The sequence below is a fragment of the Bacillus rossius genome, chromosome 8 (genome assembly GCF_032445375.1).
Source record: "Bacillus rossius redtenbacheri isolate Brsri chromosome 8, Brsri_v3, whole genome shotgun sequence".
NCBI lineage: Eukaryota > Metazoa > Arthropoda > Insecta > Phasmatodea > Bacillidae > Bacillus > Bacillus rossius.
The window spans coordinates 42,206,280-42,230,165 of NC_086336.1; the positions used below are offsets into that span (position 1 = coordinate 42,206,280).

At 35.5% G+C, this 23,886-nt stretch overlaps 1 protein-coding gene across 2 annotated transcripts in view; it reads right to left on the reverse strand.

The window, feature by feature from the left end:
* The window catches only part of LOC134534794 (endoplasmic reticulum transmembrane helix translocase), a 62,621-nt gene extending 39,222 nt beyond the window's left edge, over window positions 1-23,399 (reverse strand). The window contains exons 1-11 of one of the 2 annotated variants that reach the window (XM_063373382.1): window positions 23,122-23,399; window positions 18,920-19,009; window positions 15,532-15,722; window positions 14,160-14,388; window positions 12,311-12,464; window positions 11,277-11,429; window positions 10,234-10,416; window positions 6,315-6,452; window positions 1,738-1,858; window positions 478-632; window positions 174-349 (exon numbers count right to left, since the gene is read on the reverse strand). In XM_063373382.1, the coding sequence (XP_063229452.1) occupies window positions 174-349; window positions 478-632; window positions 1,738-1,858; window positions 6,315-6,452; window positions 10,234-10,416; window positions 11,277-11,429; window positions 12,311-12,464; window positions 14,160-14,388; window positions 15,532-15,722; window positions 18,920-19,009; window positions 23,122-23,379 (1,848 nt within the window). In that variant the 5' untranslated portion in view covers window positions 23,380-23,399. The remainder of the gene's footprint in view (window positions 1-173; window positions 350-477; window positions 633-1,737; window positions 1,859-6,314; window positions 6,453-10,233; window positions 10,417-11,276; window positions 11,430-12,310; window positions 12,465-14,159; window positions 14,389-15,531; window positions 15,723-18,919; window positions 19,010-23,121) is intronic. The other variant, XM_063373381.1, reaches the window with a different exon arrangement.
* Between the last annotated feature and the right edge of the window lie 487 nt (window positions 23,400-23,886).

Below are 23,886 nucleotides of genomic sequence, written 5' to 3' on the forward strand. Positions count from 1 at the left end.
TATAAGAAATGGAATGTACCAGCTAAATACAAATTTGGTGAACTAAGAGAAAGAATGGCAGAAATTAATATTGCAAGAACATGGCATCAAATTCAGAACTAAAACAAATAATGAACAATACTGAGTGAAAAAAAAAAAAATCAGACAAGATTAGAAAAAGCGTACTAAATTACCATGGACTTCAGCGTTTCTGGGGCCCCTTTCACAGTTGCAACGTACGTCGTATCTGGAGTCCCTGGAAGAGTATAGCCAGCAACTACGGACATTCTCTTAAGAGCTGAAGAGAAATGGTGGCGTTGGTATATTTTCATACCCGGTGCCTTTCCCCGCCGTGGTATAACAACATCACCTTAAAAAAAATACAAAAAGTGTTCTCAATTAAAATGTTGACTCAAACAGCACCGTGGTTTGTCAAACTAACAGAAAAAAATAAAAAAAGTCACTGTTCAATGTTGAAAGAAATGAATGTTTGCAAACCTCTGGTGAGATTCCAGTCCACTGCCATGAGCATGGCCTTCTCCAACGGATCGCCAACCAACCCATCCTCCAGTTGGGCTAGCGAATGGCAAGTTGCGAGGACCTGGACACTTTCGAGTGGAGCATCTGACAGCTGGATCACGCCCGGCTTGTCACTATAAACCATACCACAATGCATAATTACATTAGGGGCCAAAAAATTAGCATCTATTTTTGTGGAATTAGCATTTTCTTTAAGGTATTTAAAACTTTAATAATAATTCTCTAAATTGTAAAAACAAAAAAAAAAATAAGTATTTAAGTATACCATACTACCAATAGCATAAATATTTAATTTTGTACAAAAAAAAACACATTTGATTCAAGAATTTCTGTGTAAATACCCCCAAAGCCAATTTATTGTAGAAAATTCATTCTAGAATATTTCTTTAAAAAAAAAAATTAAAAAAAAAAAATTATTTTACATCAAGCTTTCTTGCAACCTTACTAAAAACTACTTCCTCATTTAGATTTTAAAAAAATTAGGGACAGTTATCACACTCAAAGTGCTGTGAGAAGTTCAGCATTAATTTCTTTGAGTTTTGTTCTCCTATTTGTTACAACATTATTGTAATGGGATAAAAGTCTCTCGATATCAACAATGTTTGTTGGTGTCGAAACAGCTTGAAGACAAGATTCACAAACGCTCCATAATCTGTAGAAACAGAATGCAAGATTCGCTCCACATCGACTTTTCCCCCTTTCTTAACAGCATTTTCAGCCAAAGTCTTAAACTCCTTGTAACCCCTGGAAATATCAGTCTGGGGTAGTTCTGAAAATCCTCTCACCTTTCTTACTCCTGCTTCTTCCTCATCTTTGTTGTACAGAATAAATTTGGGGGTTGAAGGCTTGTGCATTCAGGGTATTCAGTAATGAGTAGGTTCAAGTAAAATTATTTAACTTAAATAATTTCAGATATATTTACAGTAACACACACACTTTTTTTTTCCAAGTATTTGGCACCGCTTTTTGTGTTTTTAAGTGAATTTTAACACCACTTTTGCTAATTTTTGATGACGAAATCTGAAAATTTTTTTTTACCACTTTCAGGGAGCCCTAGTGATAACGTTACCTAGTCTAATAGTATATTTTTTTAACCAACCAATCACACAAACCTTAAAAAAAAATTATTTTACAAGTACATACAAAATAGACTGCAGATAAATAAATAATTGTATAATTTAATATAACCGGCATTTGTTAAAGTGGTAATATACTCACTGCAAACCTGTGATGCCTTCCACCACCAAGTTGTCGCTGGTGAGCGTGCCCGTCTTGTCGAAGCAGCAGACCTCCACCTTGCCAGCGAATGGGATGCGGAATGGCTCCGTGCAGAACACGGCTGTGAAACCACGTCCCACAAAATCACTAGGTGTGCAGAGTATCCTGCAAATGGCGTTGGCAAGGACTACGCCCCTCCTACGAGTACCATGTGACCGATTGCCTCAACTCTCCCACCCAGCCACACAATATATTCAAACCTCCTGCCAGCATCAATATCAATATCAGTTGCTCATTTCAAATTGAATTTGGATAAAAATATAAAAATATTCTCAAATACATAAAAATATTTCATTTTAACAATAATCTATTAACCTGAATATAGGCACAGGTTTATATTCACAAAAACAGCTCACGTTAAAACACATGAGGGCTTGGGATAGAATCTCTTCCAAAATCCAAGTATGTGGATATACACATAAAAATATTTAAAAAAATCATATAAATATGCTTTATTGTTTGGTCTGTGTGAATATTAGTTTTTTAGTTCAAATTGAATAAGAATATCAAATTATTCACGAATACGAATATCAAATTTGAATATAATAAGAATGAGAATTATAATTGTACTACAATTTTTTTCCACATTATGTAACAACTTCTGGAAAATTTGACTAAACTACTAAAGTGAAAGGCTGGTTATGATAAGTCAGCTACAATATGTACTTATTTGGAAAATGTTTGTTAAAATATTTAAATTATTTAAGAAATAATGGTTCATTAATTTAATTATGCAAATAACCTAACTTAACCTAACCAACCACCCTTATATTTTCCAAAACATGCTACTCTGCATATTGATCCAGAAAATTTTCACGAACTGCAAAATACCGTGACATTCATTGCATTGTAATCTTGAATGGTGACTTTTTTTTAAATGCTGTATTCCTAAATTAGTGTTTAAATAAGCCCATATTCATTTATTTATACCCATTATTCATTAGTTTTTATTAACAGCAGCCCGTAAAATTGTATTTATGTTCAGCAATATTATATTATAAACATTTTGGCCGAATTTCATCTGGAATCTTAAACCATTATTTACATTTTTTTATACATAGAGATGCAACGTCTTTTTCGTCATAGATACATACAGCAAGTAAGCTGCTACTGTATCAAATGGTGTGAGGTCAATTGTGACTACCTATTGATTTATATACCGTTGAAAATACGTATGAAGTTTACTTCTTTTAATGCCTATCTCAATGGAATGTCCATGTTTTGTGGTGGTGTAGTCCTTAGTTGTTGACATTTATTTTTTCTCACTTCTGGTGCAAGGGACGAAAAGAATGCATATAATATTCAGTTTTCAATTTTAAATTACAAATATGCAGTGTTTTGAATAGTTTACCTGATTTTTTATAGTTACTGTTTAGTGAGACAGAAGTGAAAAGAAAAAGAAATGAAAAAAAAATTTACTACTTGTTGCATGTTTAAAACGTTGCTAATTATGAAGTCCCGTTAAAATGCCAAAAGAAAAAACTGTATTTATAGTGCATAAATGATAATCTCAGCAGTGAACGTTGGTATATGACAAACACAAGAGGTATACTATGTCAAATATTCGTAAGCAAAGACATACAATTTGTTATTTTGAAGTGTTAGTATTAAAGGTGGAATCGAATATGAATAGTTTATTATTCGTATTCGAAAATTTGAATATTCACACAGGCCTATTTATCATCAATAAAGGTGCCAATTTGATTTATTACGTTGATTTAGCATGCCTCTTTTAATCACTTTTATTTAAAATATTGCAGTGATATCAAATGATGTATGTTTTTTTTCCTCTACAAAAGGGTGGTGAAAAAAGGGCAGGGGGTGGGGGGAAGGGGACGGCAGACGGACATTATATGGTTTCCGGATAACCAATCTAATTACCGTGTTTATTGCATAATCGTAGCACATTTTATACTAAAATCAAGTTAGACAAATAGGGGTGTAACATTTATGCGAAAAAAGCAATTTTTGTTGAGGGTAAAGTTATTCATAAAAACATAATTTATTCATGGAAAGCTATTATTTAAAAAGTAGAGAATATAAAAGCACATCAAAAAAATTAAATACAGAAGTCATGTAACAAAAATTTTTTTGTTTAACTTCAAAAAGAGGAACAAAAACAGTGACCAGAACATAAGCAGGAACTAACGCATAACTATAGTCGTACACACTAACCATGAAAGAGTGAGGGCTATCAAATGTAGTTTACTCGGCACTGTTGCATGCAATCAGCGAGCTATTGATATTGATATTCGACTATATGTATGTGCACACTCTATACGGACATCAACGTAACCAAACATGAATGATGCCAACTAGCGCTGGCTATATTTTCGCTACACAGTGATGATGAAGAATAACAGGTCTTTAGAAAATTTACAAATAAAACTTATTTCTGTTAATTAAATAAGTAACCTGTAATTCCTGAAAGAAAAAAAAATATTTTGGTAAAATCTTACATGAAAAATAAAGTTTATCTTATTGAGAAAATGGCAGGACCGAAACATTTGATCATACTGGACAGAAAATTTTATTGTGCATGTACACCTTAAACATGTATTGTAATTACTGTATTTTCCCATGATAACTATCAAACTGCCTGACAGCAACTTGAAAACAGATTGCTGTTGCTGTTGCATGGTGATTTATCACGTCAAGTTAGAAGTTTACTACCCACAAAAGCGCTCAGACTCTTAACAGCAGGTCCAAAAAAATCATGCAACATTTATGCACGAATCCCCCCCCCAATTGTGACATCCTAAAATAATGGTGCAACAATTATGCTGTAAAAAACAGTAGAAAATAATATGGCAACTTAAATTAGGGCCTATTCCATTACTTCCAACTTCCCACAAGTATACAAAAAATAGCAAATCCAAGAACAAGTTTTCGTATTTTGGTACCTAAATGGAATATACCCATAAATATCAATATCTTATGTTAGTAAGATTGTCTAGGATTTAAAATGATTATTTTTTCTTAAATGCAGCACTAAACTAAATTGTAGATGAGTTACGCTAATCAGAATTTTACTTTTAAGTTTTTTTCAGAAGCTTAGGATCACTATTGTGTCAAAAAAGTGGTGTAACATAAGCACCTCAGGTTCCAAAAAGAGAAAGAAACTCTTCTGATAGGTATTACAACCTTAAAAGTGTTATGCTAAGCCAAAAAGACTAACCAATGTGCAGCAGCATGCCAACATAAATTATGCAAAAGCAATGTGCGGTGGTGAAGGATATCAGAAAACTAGTGGGTGAAAGAAATTCCAATGTAGAGGAAAAAAAAAATTGATTTTGATTTTTCGATGGAGCAACACCAAAGTTTTGGGGTAGGCTTGTGTTTGAGGCTCGGCTCTATTCGGAAAAATACTGTAAAAGTTGGAAAATACTAGAGTTCCTTTTTTTTAATATTTGAAGTCATAATTTCATTTACAAATACTGTATCAAATATTTGTATTACACATTTCTTAATGGTTTTAAACACTTAATACAAGTATAAAAAAAATTATTCTTTTAAATTTTTACTATTTTTAGTACTTTTTTTACAGTGGTTGCAAGTAGCATAATGCTATTTGTTTGCTTGCATTGTTTGTAACTTAAAATATATTTCTGTATTACAGATTGTCCCCCAGTATGAACATTAATAGTTCTGTGGTTCACAATGCCCATGTTCAAAAAAATTCTGGGTAGTAATATCAGGCACATTAAATTATTAAAACTGGGATGAAAACATTTATACTTCCATATATATTACTCTTAAACCTCAATTTTAATCATTATACAAGATTATAAGAACCAGCTTCACTTTATTTCACATTAAATACGAACAAATATTTATTATTTCAAGTGTAAGTATTTTTAATAGAAATAAATTCTAAATAATAAACTAATCATTTTGAAATTTTAAATCTCCTATAGACCTTATTATTGCTCACAAACCGCATATTGTTCAAAGTGACAGATTTAAACAGCAAAGCAGTGGTGTCAGGAACATTGAGATTGAGATTGCTTTTTATCCTCATTCCATATGACATCACAAATTCAAAAGTTTATTGCATGTTAAATGAAGAAATTTTTTAAAACCAAGAATTAAAATTTGCCAGTTAATTAAAAAATACTACTTAAAAACATGCTTCACATATAAATACTTTCAAAAGTTTTATTAGCTTTCAATGTTTCCTGTCTAATTTTTATGTTGTAAAGCAGTTTAATTTTTTTAATTTTTTTAACAGTATGCATTTTCATCAGCACTACCAGGAATTGTAAACACCAGACGAAACATTCCAAAAGACTCATTTAAAAAAATGTGTTCACTGTACAGATATTCCACACACTAACTTCAAACGCTACAATTACAAATAATTAAATGTTTTTATGTAATTGAAAATTATTTTAAAAACTTGTGTTTGTATTCTGATCAGTAACATTTCTGAAAAACTTACTGAGGTGGTACTAATCAAAGCAGATTTATTTTGGACAGACTATACTATGAGAAGTTACTCAAGATTTCATCAGTACCTAGCTTGGACAGAGACAGCAATGATGTGTTGACAGCCAGCGACAGCTCTATGGGAAGTTCAGGTGGCACCACAGATGTCAGGATTAGAGCACACTCCAGGAACAACTTGTAACGGTTACGAGTGGGGTCCTCTGAGCCTGCAACAATATATGTAATATTCATGTAACAGACATGTTTCTACCATCACATGTCTGATACAAGCTTCTGAATTAGTAGAGTTACATGAGTGCATCTTGTTTGTTTTAAGGTTTCACATATATTAAATACACACACACACACAAATATATATATATATATATATATATATATATATATATATATATATATATATATATATATATATATACACACACACACACACACACGTATATATAAATCAATAATTTAACCCTTAACAGTCTGTATTTCTTACTGTTGCTAAGAATAATTCCAGCTTAAAAATTCAATCATGTATTTGTTTAATTAACACACACTGTTTGACTCATTCGATAATTTATAAATTTTTCTGGCTAGTTGGTAATTATTATAACTTTTTAGTACAGTAAGATACTTATTGATTTTATTCAAAAACTAGTAAAACCATGCAAGTTCCAATTAGTTTTTTTTAAGTGATGTACAATTTTATTTTGTTTATTTTTAATTTATTTTTTAGCCACAATTGTTTTTGTTTTAAAAAAAAATAAATGCATTAACACTTGGTAATAAAAATAATTAATACAGTATCATTTGAGATTGGCTTTGAATTATAAAAATTAAATTCTTATACTTCTCATTGTAAACTACATTTTCAAACTAAAAACATAGCAAGGTGGCGAACTGATAAGACATAAGACTCTTAAGTGTTAAGGATCAAAGCCTATATTCTGGTCCGGCCATCTTGGTATCAGTTTCCCGGGTTTTCTCCACATCAATTATTCACAACAGACAATGATCCCATGATCAATTTCTCAACCTGTGTTGCTGTGTTTGATCATCGGATGACTTTTTTTTGTCAAAAAGACATTAAACCCAACGTGAAGCCCTATTTCCAAGATAAACACTTATTGAAAATTAGGATTTTTTAAAACTGAAAATAATTTTCCAGGTGTTGCATGAGTTCACAGGACCTTTATTAATATTTTATATCACAGGGTTTTATATGTACACAAATATATAAAATGAGAGCAGACCATATATGTTATATTACAGTACGACCCTTTAATAATATTCTGGCCTGTAATGTTTTCCTGCATATAATGTCATATATTCTTCAAATCCTAACATTTTCCACTTTTCCTGCTTATAATGTTTTTCAAAATTCAAGCAACACATAAAACATTTTTAAAAGCTCTGTGTTCACAGGTGCATATGTTCACAGTTATGTGTCTGTTGACACCTTCGTCTTGGAAAACTAAATAACAAATCTCTCCATTCCCTGCCATTCTGGTATGTTTTCCGATGTACGTACATAGTTCTACAATATTTTAGCTTGCCAACTGTTCTGTGATGGCACAAAAAAAAAGCTTTTTATATTGCATATAAAGATTAATTTATTTAATTCATAGATAAAAACACACAAAAAGAATGCTCAAGTGGCAAAAGAATTTAACATTAGTATTTCCACTCTAAACACTATTGTTGTGAATTGTGAAACAGTTTTACAAAAATGTGCAGTCTGTAAAGACAAAGAAAGTAGAAGCTGGAAGCACCCTGAAGTTGTAGTAAAAGTGTTGCCTTGGTTAAAGCAACGAGTATACCCAGCAGTGGTTTTGACATGAAATATGTTTACACAGATTGATGAGTCGGTTAGTAAAAAATTCACACACTGAAAAATGCTAAATTGATATTTCCTGCTTATAATGTTATTATTTTCCCTTTTGCTCCGTTGAAAAACATTATAACAGGGTTCTACTGTATTCACAGAAACATACTGATTCTCAAGTTAGAAAACTAAAACCTTTCCAGAGGTAATTTCCACTTGATTTCAGTGGGACTACACCTATCCCTCACTTAGCACAACTAATTCGCTCCTAAAAATGCTCCTTTTATTCGAAATCGCGTATTCTGAAGCATTAGATTCCATAACAATTGTGCGCACAGTTGACTTGCTTAAAACTAAAGTGCGACCAACATAAGCGTGGCCTTCATGACAATCTGCGTGCTGTAATACTTCTAGTTTTGTCTCACATACTTGAACACGATGCATTATGAGTGATCAGGCACGTACAGTTACCGGCAGCTGAATGGGCAGACGTTGCTTTTGTTTGAGTGAATTCTCTGCCACTGGCTCGACTGAGTTCACGGCCCGGTTTGTGGCCAGGCGACAACGGTACGGTACGGTACGGTACGGTACGGTACGGTACGGCACGGCAGCATATGCGCGGACGTAAAAACATTTGGTCCTTTACACTCCATAGCAGCAATTTAACTTGCCATAGCTGATGTTTGTACAACAGCCGATAGCTAGGGCCTGGAAAAATTAGCATCTATTTATTACATAATTAGCATTTATGATGTTGAAAATTAGCATCTATTTTCCAGAAATTAGCATCTATTTTTGAGAAATTTGCATAAGATATTAAAGTTACATAACAATACAAGAAGTTGTAATAGTGTTTATACCCATTATGACGAATTTTAACACAAACCAAAATCATTAAACGGTATTTGTAAACAAACGTTTGACCACTAGTAATTTCAGATGGAAACAAACTGACGATTCGAGTTGACCAACTTCAGTACGCTAAATGTGCACCACAAAATGTATGATTTGTCCCTATGTAAAATATTGATCAGAAAAAAAATTTGAAGACTAAAGTGATTATCAACGAATGTAAAAAACCGCGTACTAAAATATTTGTAGTAGTTTTCAGCATTTAAAATATTTTCATTTTTATCTTTGCAAGTTCACTACGATCCCGTCAACGACCTAGATATTTTCTAGGTTGTTGGTTTCCGTGATGCGCTTCCCGGGAAATTTTGTTTTGTTAGGTTAGATACTCTTCATGAACAGGCAACACACGATGCAATGGCGAACGTAGGCGAACGTGATGTGATCTAACAAAACAAAATAACTGCGTCGATAAGTAGTGTGAACATTCTTTTCTAAACAACATTCAACGGTATCTTGAGTAAATCGTAAAGAATAAATTTACAAAATTACTTATTCTATACTATCATGCGTGATATTTGGTTAAGGAATGTTTTATAAATAAAGGTTAGGATTCGGATTTTATTCCTTCAACAAGCCTTGTCAGAAGCTATTGTTTACGGTAATTGTGTTATGGTGGCTATTTTCAAAAAAAATACTTTGAGGAATGTGTGTTCAAGCCATTTTGTTGCATTCTATAGTGGTTTTTCGCCCGATAATGGCAATTTTACCGCGATTTCGCAAATATAGCATTTATAACAACAATTAGTAAAAAATCGCATCTAACCTCAAAATTCGCAAAAAAATCGCATCTATCGCAAATTGCGAATTTTTCCGGCCCCTACCGATAGCGTATAGACAGACCTGTGCGCGCATCTCTTCCCCCCTTGTTTGTCTAACTGTATCCCAGGGCACATCTGTTGTTTACAGAAGTTGAATCAGACTTCGTGGCGTCGTGCTCGACTTTTTTTTTTTGCTTGCAGAGATTTTGTGCTAACTGAAATTTATAGACATGCTATTCAAGACTGGTGGCAGTAAAATTCACATCGTGCTAAATGAATCTGCGCGATCTGAAGACGTGCTAAGTGAGGGATAGGTGTATCTACATTAAATCTGCAACTATATAGACTGAAGCGAGTCATAAAAAAAAACAAAAGGCGAGCTAGAAAGAAAAAAAACTTCCATAAAATTGACGTTCTGAGAGTTCCAGCACTACAGGTGCTGTTTATTTCGAGACTTTGGTGAACTGCATGCACCCTTAGCCTTCTCTGCGGATCGAGCAAGCATACCTTTGATCCAGACGTAGCTGGCTGCGGCGATTGCAAACACCAGCAGGAACAGGATGAAGCCGAACGTCTCCAGGTTGTTGGCGGTGACTCTCTTCACCCCGAACAGTATCGTGCGCAAGAGCTTGCCCTGCGAGGTGTTGAACCCTCCCCGCAGCACGTACGCCACGCAGCCGTTGTCCTGCGCTGGAGCAGAACTGCACTTCAGGAAGCTGCACCCTTCTCAAGATGTGCTGCAAGGAACACTCAGACTTCTGACAGCTGAATGCTGCGACGACAGTGACGAGTCAAATCCGTTTTCGTGAAATCAGATTTTCGAAGTTGAAATCATAAAAGAGTACCTCAAACATAACCCCTTCAATACGAGTGTAGGATCAGAAATCCAATATGCAAAAAAAAACAAGATAAGAAAGAATCATTCAACCCATTAACTTGTAATTTCAAAAATAAAATTTTAAAACATACTTATATGCTTAGGACATTAAATCATTTCTTTGTGCCAAAAACAATCCCGACAGTGCTGAACATTTCCAGACCAATAGAGCTGGTGCCAGATAAAACATTCCTTTTAATGGCTTCTGTAGAGATAAATAATAACAACCTGCGTTAACTGCATATTTGCTAGTGGTGTTTTAAAATCTGAATTTTTCCTGCCTCAAATATTTGTGTTTAAATATTATTTTTTCTCAGATATTAAAATATTTCAAATACTAAATATTCGACTGGCCCACTCCTAGCAATACATAAAAGAAAAAAATATTTTTGTGCTGCACACCGCAAGCCAGATGTTACAGTAGATTACCGCTAATCCCCGTTTGTCCGAACATTGGTTCATTCAAGATTTAAAAGAGCAGGATTTTTGTTTTGGTTAACTCTACAACAGTCCATAGGTTAACAACTAAGTCTGTGCATACAGTAGTACTGAAACTGAAATTAAGCGGCAGGAAAAGTTATAATTATGAAAGAAAAAAAAGTTAAATATTATTTGTATTTTAACGTAAATTCCGCCTGATCCGGACGTGGACCATAGCAAGTGTTTCGGGTACCTCTGAGGCCGCCCGAGGTCTTGCTGGGCGGAGTGTGCTGCACCACCTTCGTGCCCCCGAACAGGACGTGCAACTTGCCGTCCAGCTCCAGGTCCAGGGTCCTGCCCAGGTCGCAGTTCTCTATCGGTTCCTTCATCTGCGGGACGGACTCCCCTGGAACACAGCGGGGCTTCTTGTGGCGTCGGCCGCCTCTTTCCGTGTGCTCCGACCGCAAGTTATACTGTTCCCGCAAGTACATTCAAATGACGACGCGTACCTACCCGATCTAATGGGTTTGATTTTATTCAGTTATTGGTTTATAAATAACAGTACATAATGATTTATAATGCTGTATGTTGATTAAATTTGATTTGTTTACATGTAGATTACACTTGCATATATGTAGAATGTAAACGATGCAACTAACAACCATCATGTTAGTTAAACAGATTGTTAATAGATGGCACCTCCCACGTGTTGGTTGAAAATGTGGTTTTTATAAAAAAAAAATTCTGTAGTAAATTTTCCAAATAAAATTATTTATTTTAAAATGTTTGTCTATTTTCCGTCAATAGTGGGGAACATAATCTTTAAAATGATTTTTGAAACATTTAAGAATTAAGGGAGATATGTAGTTGCCACAAAAAAAAACACCTTTGAGAAATAATATACGTATATGATTAACTATAGTGTTGAAACATTTAACCCTTTAAACTAGGTTTCCAGAATATCTACATATTGTAATTTTAATCATATAATTACATGTTATAAGTACAATATCTTGGAGAATGGTAACAGGATAGGTATGTAGAAAAATACTAACCTTGTAAACTTCAGAGATTATCAGTGTAGAATTTTAAAATTAACTTTAGTATCTTAAACATTTTTCTCAGAATCTTTTTCCTCAAATATTGAATCCTTCGAATACTAAAGATGTGATGGTTTTTGAAAATTAGATTGGCCCATCCCTGGTATACTTATATAAGAAAGTTACAGTACTATACATGAAACCTAAGTCACTCAACGTTCTGAATAGCTGCACGTTTGAAACTTACCTGTAAGCATGCTTTCGTCTACGATACACGGTCCTCGCAACAGCAACAGGTCACAAGGCACCAAGTTGTCGTGCTGAGACCTTGCTATCGACACAATGTCACCCGGCAGCAGTTGATCTGTGAATATAGGACGCCACCGCCGATTGCGATAAACCTGCGGCGCAAACCAGATGTTAGTTTCCATATACCTGACCACAGGGTACAAACTGCATTCCATCAATGGCAAGCCAAGCAATTTTACACTGTAACTATTAGAAATTTAGTGAAAGCTACCAGGGTTGGCTGGTTTAAACCACAAATGGTTTAAACTACAGTTTAAACCATGGTTTAAACCAAGTGGTTTTTATAAAAAACCAAAGGAACAGCAATAAAAGTCAGCTCATTAATGTTTCATGTGATTTACAGGAACAAAAAATTATATAATAATCAAGATTGTATCATTTAAATTAATTAGTGAATTGTAGACAGTGTAAAAAAAAGAAAAGAAAGAAATGAATTTATTACTTTAAAAAATTCCTATTTTGTGGGAAATCCCAGACTACTTTAAATCCCTATTCTGTGGGAAACATGCTTTCTATGGAGAATACTCTTCATGTAAGGAAATAACCTCAGTCAGAAGTGCAAATTTTCTGGACTTCAGTTCTTTGATGTTATAACTTTTTTTGTTCAACATGAGTGGCAGAAAAGGAATGTTGTATGGCTTTCATTTGAACATGCTGAGTACCAAAATAACTAACATAATACTGGTTTAAACAAAGAAGAAAAAAAACCCTCATCAAAAAAAAAGTTTTTTGACACATGTTTTTTTTACCTGGTAGATACTAATGTTAGATATAAAAATTACAACCTATTGCAACTGCTTAAATAAGACATGGTGAGACAGACCGTTGTAAAGGATTATATAACTATTCACCAAAGAAGTATACTTATAAAAGTAAAAATATTCAAAACAGGACTGAAAAAATTCTGAATAAAATAATGGATTTTAACGTTAAGCTTTAAGTGGCAATAACCAATAACTATAAACAAGATTTTATGGATATATTTTCAGGCCAATTTTGTTTGAAAACAGGAGATTTCAGTGTGATTGTTTTCATTTTATATGAAATCAGTTTATTAAAAAATAGATCATATTACTGAACAATTATGATACTTAAATGTTTCACGATAATTATTTCTCCAAAACAGTGTCATTCTGACTGATACATGATGCACTTTATTAATATAATGATTTGTAATAAGCATGTCTAACTTTTTGGAACAAAAAATAATATAAATCTGTTAAGAATTCTGTGTTTGGAAAATGTTCATGGTCATAATGTAAGAATTAGTAACTAATGATAAAACTTTTTTCCAATTTTTTTTTTATTAAATTGTGTTATCTATGCCATGCTAAATAAATTATTGCTTTCATTGAATTTAATTACGTATTTAAATGATAGGGTACTTGTCATTAAAGTTATATTTTGATTGAAAATGCAGATTAGTTTAATTATTTTGATTGCATTTTGGTGATTCATGGTTATTAACTTGAATCTGGGTGTTATATGGTATACTGACATGCTTTGTTATTTCGGTTATATCACAATTCACCATATAATCTTGTCCCTACCAATAAATAACTTACAAATACAAAATTCTATTTAATTTCTTTCCAAACACAAAATAAGCACTGGCTGGATAGTCCTTTAGTCTATTGTTTAAAGAAGTTTACACAGAATGTTAATAACCAATAACACACACACATATATATATACACATAGTATATGCTCGTTACTTAAAAAAGAGAGAGAGAGAGTGAGAAATGCTCTAGTCTATTGTTTTAAAGGAGTGTGTTCCGTTCACATGCCTGTATGGTGTATGGCTTGTTGCCCATCTTGCGTATCTCAGCCATGTTTCGCAGCTGTTGCTGCACCAGAGTGCACTCGAACAATATGAGCATGACGAGGGTGAAGAGGGAGTAGTACCAGTACTTGTCTAGACACCACAGACCCACACACAGAACTTGGAACACAAAGAACGGGGCTGTCGCTCTCTCTTTGAACAACTCCATGAACTCTGGTACTACCATGTCTAGTCTGCAAACAAAAACTCCAAACATTCACGTCAAACAATAATAACTTCCTTTACAACAAAAACTTAAGTGTGACATACATGTCAATAATAAGGTACGCACACCTTTACTAAATGATGAAAATAAATGTGTACATAAGTATTAGAATTTGTAAATAATTAGTAGGTGCAAAGTGTGAAGACTATGAAGATTATTAATTAACTTAATATAGATCACTTCTAAGCAATTATAATGATAAAAAAGTACACATATACAGAATTAACTTTTTTAAACATCACAACAAATCACCTAAATTACATAACCAAACAAACACCTACATTTTTCAATGATGAGAACCATTAAATAAATTTTTTTTTAAAAATCCAGATTTTTGACATTTTTGTTTATGATAATGTAGGTACAATAAAAATTTGATAAGCAGTCATTATCTGGACCAGGGCTGTGACAGGTAACAGAATAAACGGATAACAGACATATTTTAATAAAAATGTACAATAATGCGATTTCACTGTGAGTTTGGAATGAAAAAAGTAAATAATACATAACTATTGTATTTAATTTTACAAAAGATCAATATTGACTGCTTTAGTATGGGTTTGTGGACAATTAGTCATTTACAGCTTTATACAGTAGGAGTAGGGTCTAAAAATAATCCATGAAAAATTTTGAAGACGTCCATCTATATGTTGATACACTTTTTATTTTTTATTTTTACACAGACAGACATATAACAGATACTGGCAGTTAAAACGAGTTACGGTTAACCAAAGTTTTACTGTATAAGCAAAGGAACATGAAATCAGTAAAATTACAGCTCTCTTCTACAGCAATGAAAAACATAAGATTACAAAACTGAAATTTCAGAATATAAAAAAAAACACCAAGTGTTATCTTTTTTTATTTATACACATTTAGCAGACGTGTAGTGAAAGCCTGTTAGTGTGGCTGGCCATTGCCCAAGCCTTGGCCAGTAACCATGGACCGAGTAACAAAAAAAATGTTGACGAGGGCAGAAGTTTGTGGTGATGCCTGACCCCTTTTTTTAAATAAATAAATAAAAAGGCGGTTTGGACATATTTTGAGGCACCCCAGACTGGTTGGCTGGGCAGCGGAGGACACGGCATAGGGTGTTGCAGATACCACTCACTGGTTCCTGCTGTACTTCATGTCTGCCGCTGCAACCTCGTCATCGTCCTGGTAACCCTTCCACTCCATGTAGTCCCCGAACCTGAGGTGAATGGGGAACTGCAGGCCACTGAACCGTTTCTTGTTCTCGTCCCAGACATACTTTGTCTTTTGGAATATGAACCAAATAAGAACACTACCAGTTGCTTCGTTCTGAAATTAACCAAAGGAGAAAGAAAAAAAAAAGTCACGTTTACCCTTTCAACTTCCGCGCCGAGCCAGGTTTTTCATCTTTAAATTCCTATTACAATATTTTGTTGAGTCTGGGTTTCCAAATACCTGGAATCATGTAATACTGTTCTATTTGAAGTAATTCAAGAGATTCAAGATCCAGACTCAACAAGGGACTGAAACAGGAAATTAAAGATTATCAGACTGGCTCAATATTGGTGATCAAAGGGTTGAAAAAACACCCAACAAACAAACTCACTTTGTTACCCACATAAATTTAATATGAATAGAACCTCTATGTGCAGGCATGAACATTCCTGTTACTATGTTAAAAATTAGTTGACACAATCCATCAAATGGGGTGCATCTCTAAGCAGCGCACTCCTTTTTAACTCTGGTTTACACAGTTATTTTGAACTGGATGTTAAACTGTTTCATAGTTTTCAGTGGACCATCCAAGAATATGATAAAATTGATTTATACCTAGTTCCCGTTTAATTTAACTATAATTTGAGCATGATTTTAATTCTGTAGGTTAAACAAATTTTGATATTGCTTCAGACTTTTTTACATTAAATAACTGGTACACTACTACATTTTTTGATGACTGTTTGTAAAAGTGAAAGTTTTAAAGTAAGAGTATTATTTTTTATTATTTATTATATATTTGGTTTGTATAAAAAGGAAATGTAATTTAAAAATGTATCTGAGGTCTAATTTTGGTGCATAATGAACTCTGAAATTTCATAACGAAACTAGGGAACTCGCACTTTTGGACTCGTGGTGTGCCAAAGATTTTTGATGAAGCGGCGACAGTGGTGTGGTAGTGTCTGAAAGAACTAGCACGGCCGTGATCAAACAAGGATTCTCTCTGGAGCCACCGTGGCGTGAGGGTGTGTGAGTGCCGCACGCAAGATACCGGAGTGGGCAGCTGCCCTGCTATTACGGACAACAAACAGCAATGATCCTGAGACATGCTGCGGGCATGTCGTTTATGCAAAAGGCAACATTTTTTTAAATAAGTTATGAATAATTATTCATTTCGGGCTCTAGAGACTTTCCAGTTTCTCAGCGGAAGGGAGCACTTCACCGACAGTGGGTGTGTAAGTAGTTTATTTGATTGTAAATGGAGTTACAGGTGCCTAGAGGGCACAGCCTGTGACATCTAGAAAGCTGCGCAGAAGTTGTGCCTGGTGTACTTGGCGTGTCCAGACAAGAAGCCAGTGCAACAATGGGCAACTGTACAGGCGTCCCATTTGTCTGTTTCGCACAGTGGCGAGCTGGGTATTGCCGGCTGCAGATTTGCGGAAATGTTTCAAACGAAGAGAAAACTATAAGTTTATGAAAGAAGAACTGGCAATTAGAGTAGTAAATTGGAAGGCAAAACGATCTGCGTGTACCCTGCCCAATGCAGGTAGGGATAAGGCAAATCCAGCGAACTATGAACCAGCTTGACGTCCTGTACAGGGAAAGTTATGGAGAGGCTGGTGGGCAGGTACACGGTCGGAGTAATGAATGAGTTAGGTTGGTAGGACGATAGACAACATGGATTCAGAAGAGGGTTCTCATGTGAAACACAGATGGTGGGGTTGCTGAAAGATCTGCTGGAGGCAATGGACAGAGCGAAGCGGATTTTCTTTGAAAAGAAATTTGATAAGATACCACACAAGAGACTAATGGGGAAGCTAGAGATGTTGGTAGAGGATAAGAGGGTGGTAGGTTGGGTAGGAAACTGAGGGATAGAAGACAGTGGATGAGGGCAGGAGGAGAAAAGTTTGAAGAGGGGGAAGTAGCGTCAGGGGTGTGTGTTGGGGCCCCTGTTGTTCACTATGATGAACGATATTGGATAGGGGATGGAGGCCAGGATGAGTGTATTGGCGGATGATTGCACAGTGTACGAGGTGGTCGGGGAAGGGGTACATCTGTAAGGTGACATGAGCATAATGGAAAGATTGAAAGTGGAGAATAGGATGTCGCTGAATGTTGGAAAGACAAGGTGGTTAGATTCACGAGGAACTGGAAGGTAACATGGGAACGGTATAGCTGGAATAGGCAGGTATAAATAAGGCAGAAGAGTATAAGTATCTGGGGGAGACGCTACAAATTAGCCTGGGATGTGCGAAACAGGTTCAGAGGGTGGAGATATAAGGGGAGGAGGGGGCTGGGGCTGCTTGGCCGGACCTTACAGGAAGGAGGTTAAGAGGTCAGGCCAATGATGGATTACCGGCTGTGGTCTGGGATCCCAACCTAGTGACTGAGGTAAGAGAGCTGGTGAAGGTTCAGCGCAGAGCAGTGATGTGGGTGATGGGTACGTGGAGGGGAATGAATGGACAAGAGGGGGAAATGAAGTAGCTTATCTTCTGGATTCTAGCCGTGTCCTTGGCCTCCCTAATGGTGGCGACTCCAATGTTGACTGAAACGTCGGTGAATTATTCAACAAGGACACGGCTACAACCCAGAAGCCAAGCTACTTCAGACAATGGTCATGAAAGCCTGCAAACATGCATAGTCTGATGAAAATGATTAAGGAGTTGGGGTGGGAAGCATTACAGGGTGGAAAGGTTAGGCAGACTGTATAAGGTGATAAAGCTGGGAGCTGGGAGCAGCTGGGAACTAGGAACTCCATCATAGAGGACAGAGAAATCACAGGTGGAAGCTCCAGAGGAAATGGAGCCAAAAGGAAAGAGGAAGGCATGCTTTCCTTGTAGGGCCAGGGAGGGATTGGAATGGGCTGGAGGAAGGAATGCTGGGGGTGAGAGATGCAAGGGATCTGAGGAGACAACTAAAGGGGTGGATGGGGGAAGCAAGAGAAAGGGGAGGTCTCCTCGCCACCGAGTGAAAGCCTGATGGCAAGCGTAACATATCAATCATTCAATCAATAAAAATGTACACAATATTAACCTACCTTCATTGAATTTATGTGATGAAAAACCTATCTTAAATGCTCATGTTTGATGGTACATTTACACATATTTTTGATATGCCATGCTGGGATTAACAATGGATGGGTCTTAAATAGGGCTTAAATAATACACTTGCATTGATTAGATTTTAATAATAAATAGTTCTCGAGCCACTCAATCATTTTAAAACTAAAAAATTTTCAATTCCTTCTAGGGTTACAATATAATCAAATAAATATTAAATCATTGCAACGTCACTTAAAAAAGTTTTCTTACCTTATGATGATGGATCCGCACCAGTTCTGATGAACCATTATTAGCTGTTGGAACAACTTTGGCAACTTCTGCTTTTAATGGGTCTTTAGTCTGGAAAAGTTTACAACAGCATTACTACCAAATACTGATTCACTCCAAGCTGCAAACCAATAAAAGAAAAGAAAAAAAAAGTCAGGATGATTTAGAGTTTAGTTACAGATATAGATCTTATCTTCTTGGATTTTGTTAAATTAGCTGAAATAAACATTTAAAAAATTAAAATTTTCATCTTATACAAAACTACAAAGCAAATGATCAATCCCAAACCAGGCACATAAATGTCGTCGGGGTAAAAAACAATCAGGTATGATATAGTACTTCATATACCTACTCTTTTGTTTTGTTGGTGACTTATGGCATCACAATAGCGTAGTGTTGCTTTGTCAGAAGTATTGATTGATAGACGTAGACAAGAAGTAGGCACATGGTAAAAGTTCTATCACATATTTAAGTTTATCCCTTGATACTGATGGCATGATTATATATACATTAATCCTGTGGTAAATGATGCTTGCTATTTTGATTTATTACGTTGAAATATCCTGGACATCACAAAAGATTATGATATAAGAATGAATTATTATCGTAAGTTGAATATAAATGAAAAACATTTCCACAAGACTTGCCAATTTGTTTATATTGTGAGCATTACGTACCACAGGATCAAAATTTTCAGGATCATTCAATTCGGATCAAGGGATAAAATTTGATATGTGATATGGAACTATTACCAGATTCTGTTATAGAGAAAGGTGGGACAAGAGAAAGTTGCATAGAATGCAGAGGAGAATGAAGAGGGTAAAGTGCTTATTTCTAGTGGAATAAGACAGAACAGGCAGATGTTTGAGATTAGGGATATAAGGACATGTAGGAGGAGACAGTGAGAGAGATGTAAGGGATTTGAGATGGGTGGGCTCCTTGCCACCAGGCAGTAGCCTAATTGAAAAATAATCATAAATAGAATATGACTTAAATGCAAACCAAGGTGTGTATTTATGAAGTAGTAAACAATGGCCAACATAAAAGGAAGTTTGGCAAAGCTAACAAGTAGGTATTTAGATAACAGTTACTCTAATGCCAGTAAAATATTTGAATAGAAGATGCTAATTTAAAATGCAAGTTTCCATTAATTAATTAAGATATCTGTAATTTTAAGCATCTAAAGTGGAAGTGCATAGATTGTTCTGCAAAAGACCCAGAATTGAAGTAGCTATAGTAGAAGAGTAGCTGCAGTTGTATATGTATACTGTAGAGTCCCGAAAACTCTGCACTCGATAACCTGGCAGTCCGGAAAACTCGGGCACAGCCTGGCAGGGTGAACAAACCAAACACGCAGACCCTTTAAGGTCCGCATTCATTGTCTCGCACCACACTCCTCCACCAATGGATAAACTTTCAGTTTGGTACCGCAACCAGTCACATACCTGGATGAGCTGTGCAATTTTCAAAGAATGGTTCCATAAAGTATTTGTTAGATCAGTTGAGCAGTTTAAAATTTAAAAACCTGCCAAGGATGGCTATTCTGATTTTGTACAATGCATCTTTGCACCCAGACATTGAAGAGTTAAAAAATGGGGGCATACAAGCAATGTCACATCGTTATGCCAGCCAATGGAGCAAGGAGTTTTGGTTAGTCTCAAGAGAAGATATAGGCGCAAGCTGTTATCCAGAACTTAAAGAAAATTAACTTATTGGATATTGTTGGATGGGAGGCGGACGCCTGGAACGATTTAGTCATTAACAGTAGTTCATTCCTGGCTAAAACTCCTTGATCAAGAGGGAAATGAGTTTGTTGAACATGGTGATGCAGAAAATGTAAACTTAATTGACCTTCTGAAAAGAGTTCCTGGGTGTACAGAAGATGATGAAAATGACGAACAGTTGTTTCAGAATGATACCGAGGAAGACATAATGTCAGATGAAGAAATTATAGCTGCTGTCACAGTTAATGAAACAAGGACGGAAATGATGAAGACGTTGACGTTGAGGAGTCCACTGTACAAGATCCTAAAATATATCATTGTGAAGGACTAAAGGCTGTCGAAACCACCCTTCAGTATATTGAACAACAAGGTGCGTCTGTAATGGACTTGCTGTTCCTTCATCATCTTCGTGATGAAACAGCAAAACACAGAGTGTAGTGCGGAAGACAATAGGACATTACACGTTTCTTTAAAAGAGGTAGCCAGTTTTTGCAAAGTCGGCTAGTTAATTTCCATAATAGAGAGCTTTATGCCTTCATAAAGTTTTTTTTCTGAGGTCTGTCTTATCAGGTAAATTATTGTACATGATGTATTCATTAATTTTCATTTTAATGAAGTAAAGGTTATATGCCTACATAAAGTATGTATGTACTTTTTCTTTGTTTAAGGCTATTTGGGCAGTTTATTCTGTGTTATATTCTCAAGCAAACATTACATACAAATACAGTAATGTATTTGCTGAGAAACACTCATACTTATTCATTTTTAACAGCATTCTCAATAATCCGGCATTTTCACTAACTTGGCCCCCATTCAGTTCACATTAGGCTGAGTTTTCAGGACTCTACTGTATTAATATTCATGAAAGAACATATGGAGGCACACTATATTGAGACCATTGTAGTTATAAATCTCATTCTTATGGGTGACATTGTACTAGAAGCAACAGCAAGCCTCGCACATCATTCCAACCTAACAAACACACTTAGCTAGGCAAATTCTAAAATATGAACTGGTTTCTTTGTTCTACTTTGTTAACATAGCAACCCATGGAGCAGACACTAGAAACTGCCCCCTTGAAAAGTGTATTGCCATTGAAACATCAGAATGGAGAGGGAGAAAAACTTGATGGTAATTATAACAATAGGGGAATGGAATGTATTGGATGAGGATTATGTAATGGCAAGGAGTGTGGCTGAGTTCAAGATAAGAGTGAAATGAAAGTAGGGTGAATACTTGCCATTGGGCTTGTACCCAATAGCAGCATTCTCCACACTTATGCTGGAATTACAATGCCCCGACGGGTCCGACACGACAGGCCTGACAAGTTCAATAGCCAATGAAATACAAGCTCGCCGTGACGTCAGCCCGACAAAATACGCAACCCGACGGCCTGCAAGGAATAGATTCTATTTCTAATTTCGTCGTTTCGGGCTGCCCGACAGAAAAGAAAACTGCAATGGAAAGGAAACAGTACAGAACTAAATTTCAATAATATTTACCTACTTGGTAAATCTTTTTGCTGAAAAGTGAAATTTCATTTTACGTGTGGGTGAATTGAAAAATTTGTAGCTTGCCTTAGTCTGTTTGTATAAACATAAACAGATATAATCGTGTTTATGGTTAAAGACGTTATTCTTTCCGTTTATTTTTTATTCTTCGCACAGCTAACATCAGGAGTATTTTTCTGTCCCTCATTGACATATCTTTATCTTGTTTCCTTGTAACTATAATAAACTACTCTTTGTTTTACGAATCAACTTAACCTTACTTCGTATCGCAGACAACTAAATATTTTTTTGCACTTCAACCGTCAATAATAAATAAAAGAGCCTACTTTGTTTTTAGCGCATTCTATAATGCATTTTAATTGAAGTATTTAGCTTGGCACGATTTGCCGAAGGCCAAATTGAAAATCATCGGGTTATTTTTGTCGTGGTATTGTGACCCTACGCTTTTAAATCTGTTGTGCTGAGATGCTGCACGACAGTTTGTCGGGCCTGTCGTGTCGGACCCGTCGGGGCATTGTAATTCCAGCTTTAACCTTGTCTGTATTCTTAATTACCAGGAGACAAATTCATTCTAAAGCCATCCCATATTAATTCGAGGTTTGCTATAATACACCTCTACTTGTTTTTGTTTATTCTCACATCGGTTCTCACAACCTTTACACCAACACCTTGACTTGTCCCTAGGAATGGATCCCAATGACACCTAAATATATATAAACCCCTCCGCCACACCTCTATCTCCTGTCCCTTCTACGCATAAAATGTCTTTAAAACCGTCTTTTTTAAATTAACCTTAACTATCCAATAACCTCAATCTGGAATACACAACCATACTAATTCACGACATGTATTTAAAACTAAAATTAAAAAAAAAAATACAACTGGAATCAAAATTAACTCAATAACATCTCAATATCTGACAATGTAGCCAGTTGGCACACATACTTACACTTTGACACGTGAAGAAACACTGAACATGTACCGACCAATGGCAACAGAGACAACTTAGCACTTGCAACAGGCCGATCACAGCAATTCCTATAAAACCAGCTTCATAATGTTCTACATTATACACATTTATCCACAAATAACCCCAAACGCCATACAAAATTACAAATGGTAAAACGTATCCATGAAATAATAATTTACGAGGAATGTGTAAAGAGACAGATTGAACTAAATCATCAACACACATTGCACCCGCCATCTTTACTATTTTAAGCAAAGATTACTAACACAAAGCAAGAAACTCTCAATGGGAATTATTGTCTTAATAATGTGAAGCCTGCTGTCGTTGGACACAAGCCCAATTATTGGCAGTGCCTCTTATTTTCCTTTTACTCTTCTCCTGAACTACATCCATACTAGCACATTCTCCTCATTTAAATTATTTCTTCCCTGTATCATCATATTCCCGGCCGGCGAGTGTGTGACTTCGACATCAGGAACTATTCCTTCCTTTTATTTTTGATTTGTTATGTTACGCTCGCAATCGGGCTTTCACCCAGTGGCAAGGAGCCCTCCCTTCTCACATCCTATTATTCGCATGATAAGAATTAAAAAAAATATACTTTTACACCTCTAACTGAGCTTTCGCCCTGTGGCAAGAAATCCTCCCCTTCATTCCCCCATGCCTTTACGCATGTTCCATAGGTCCTTAGCACATATCATTTCCAAAACCTTCCCTTGTAACCCATTCCACCCTGTCCCTGTC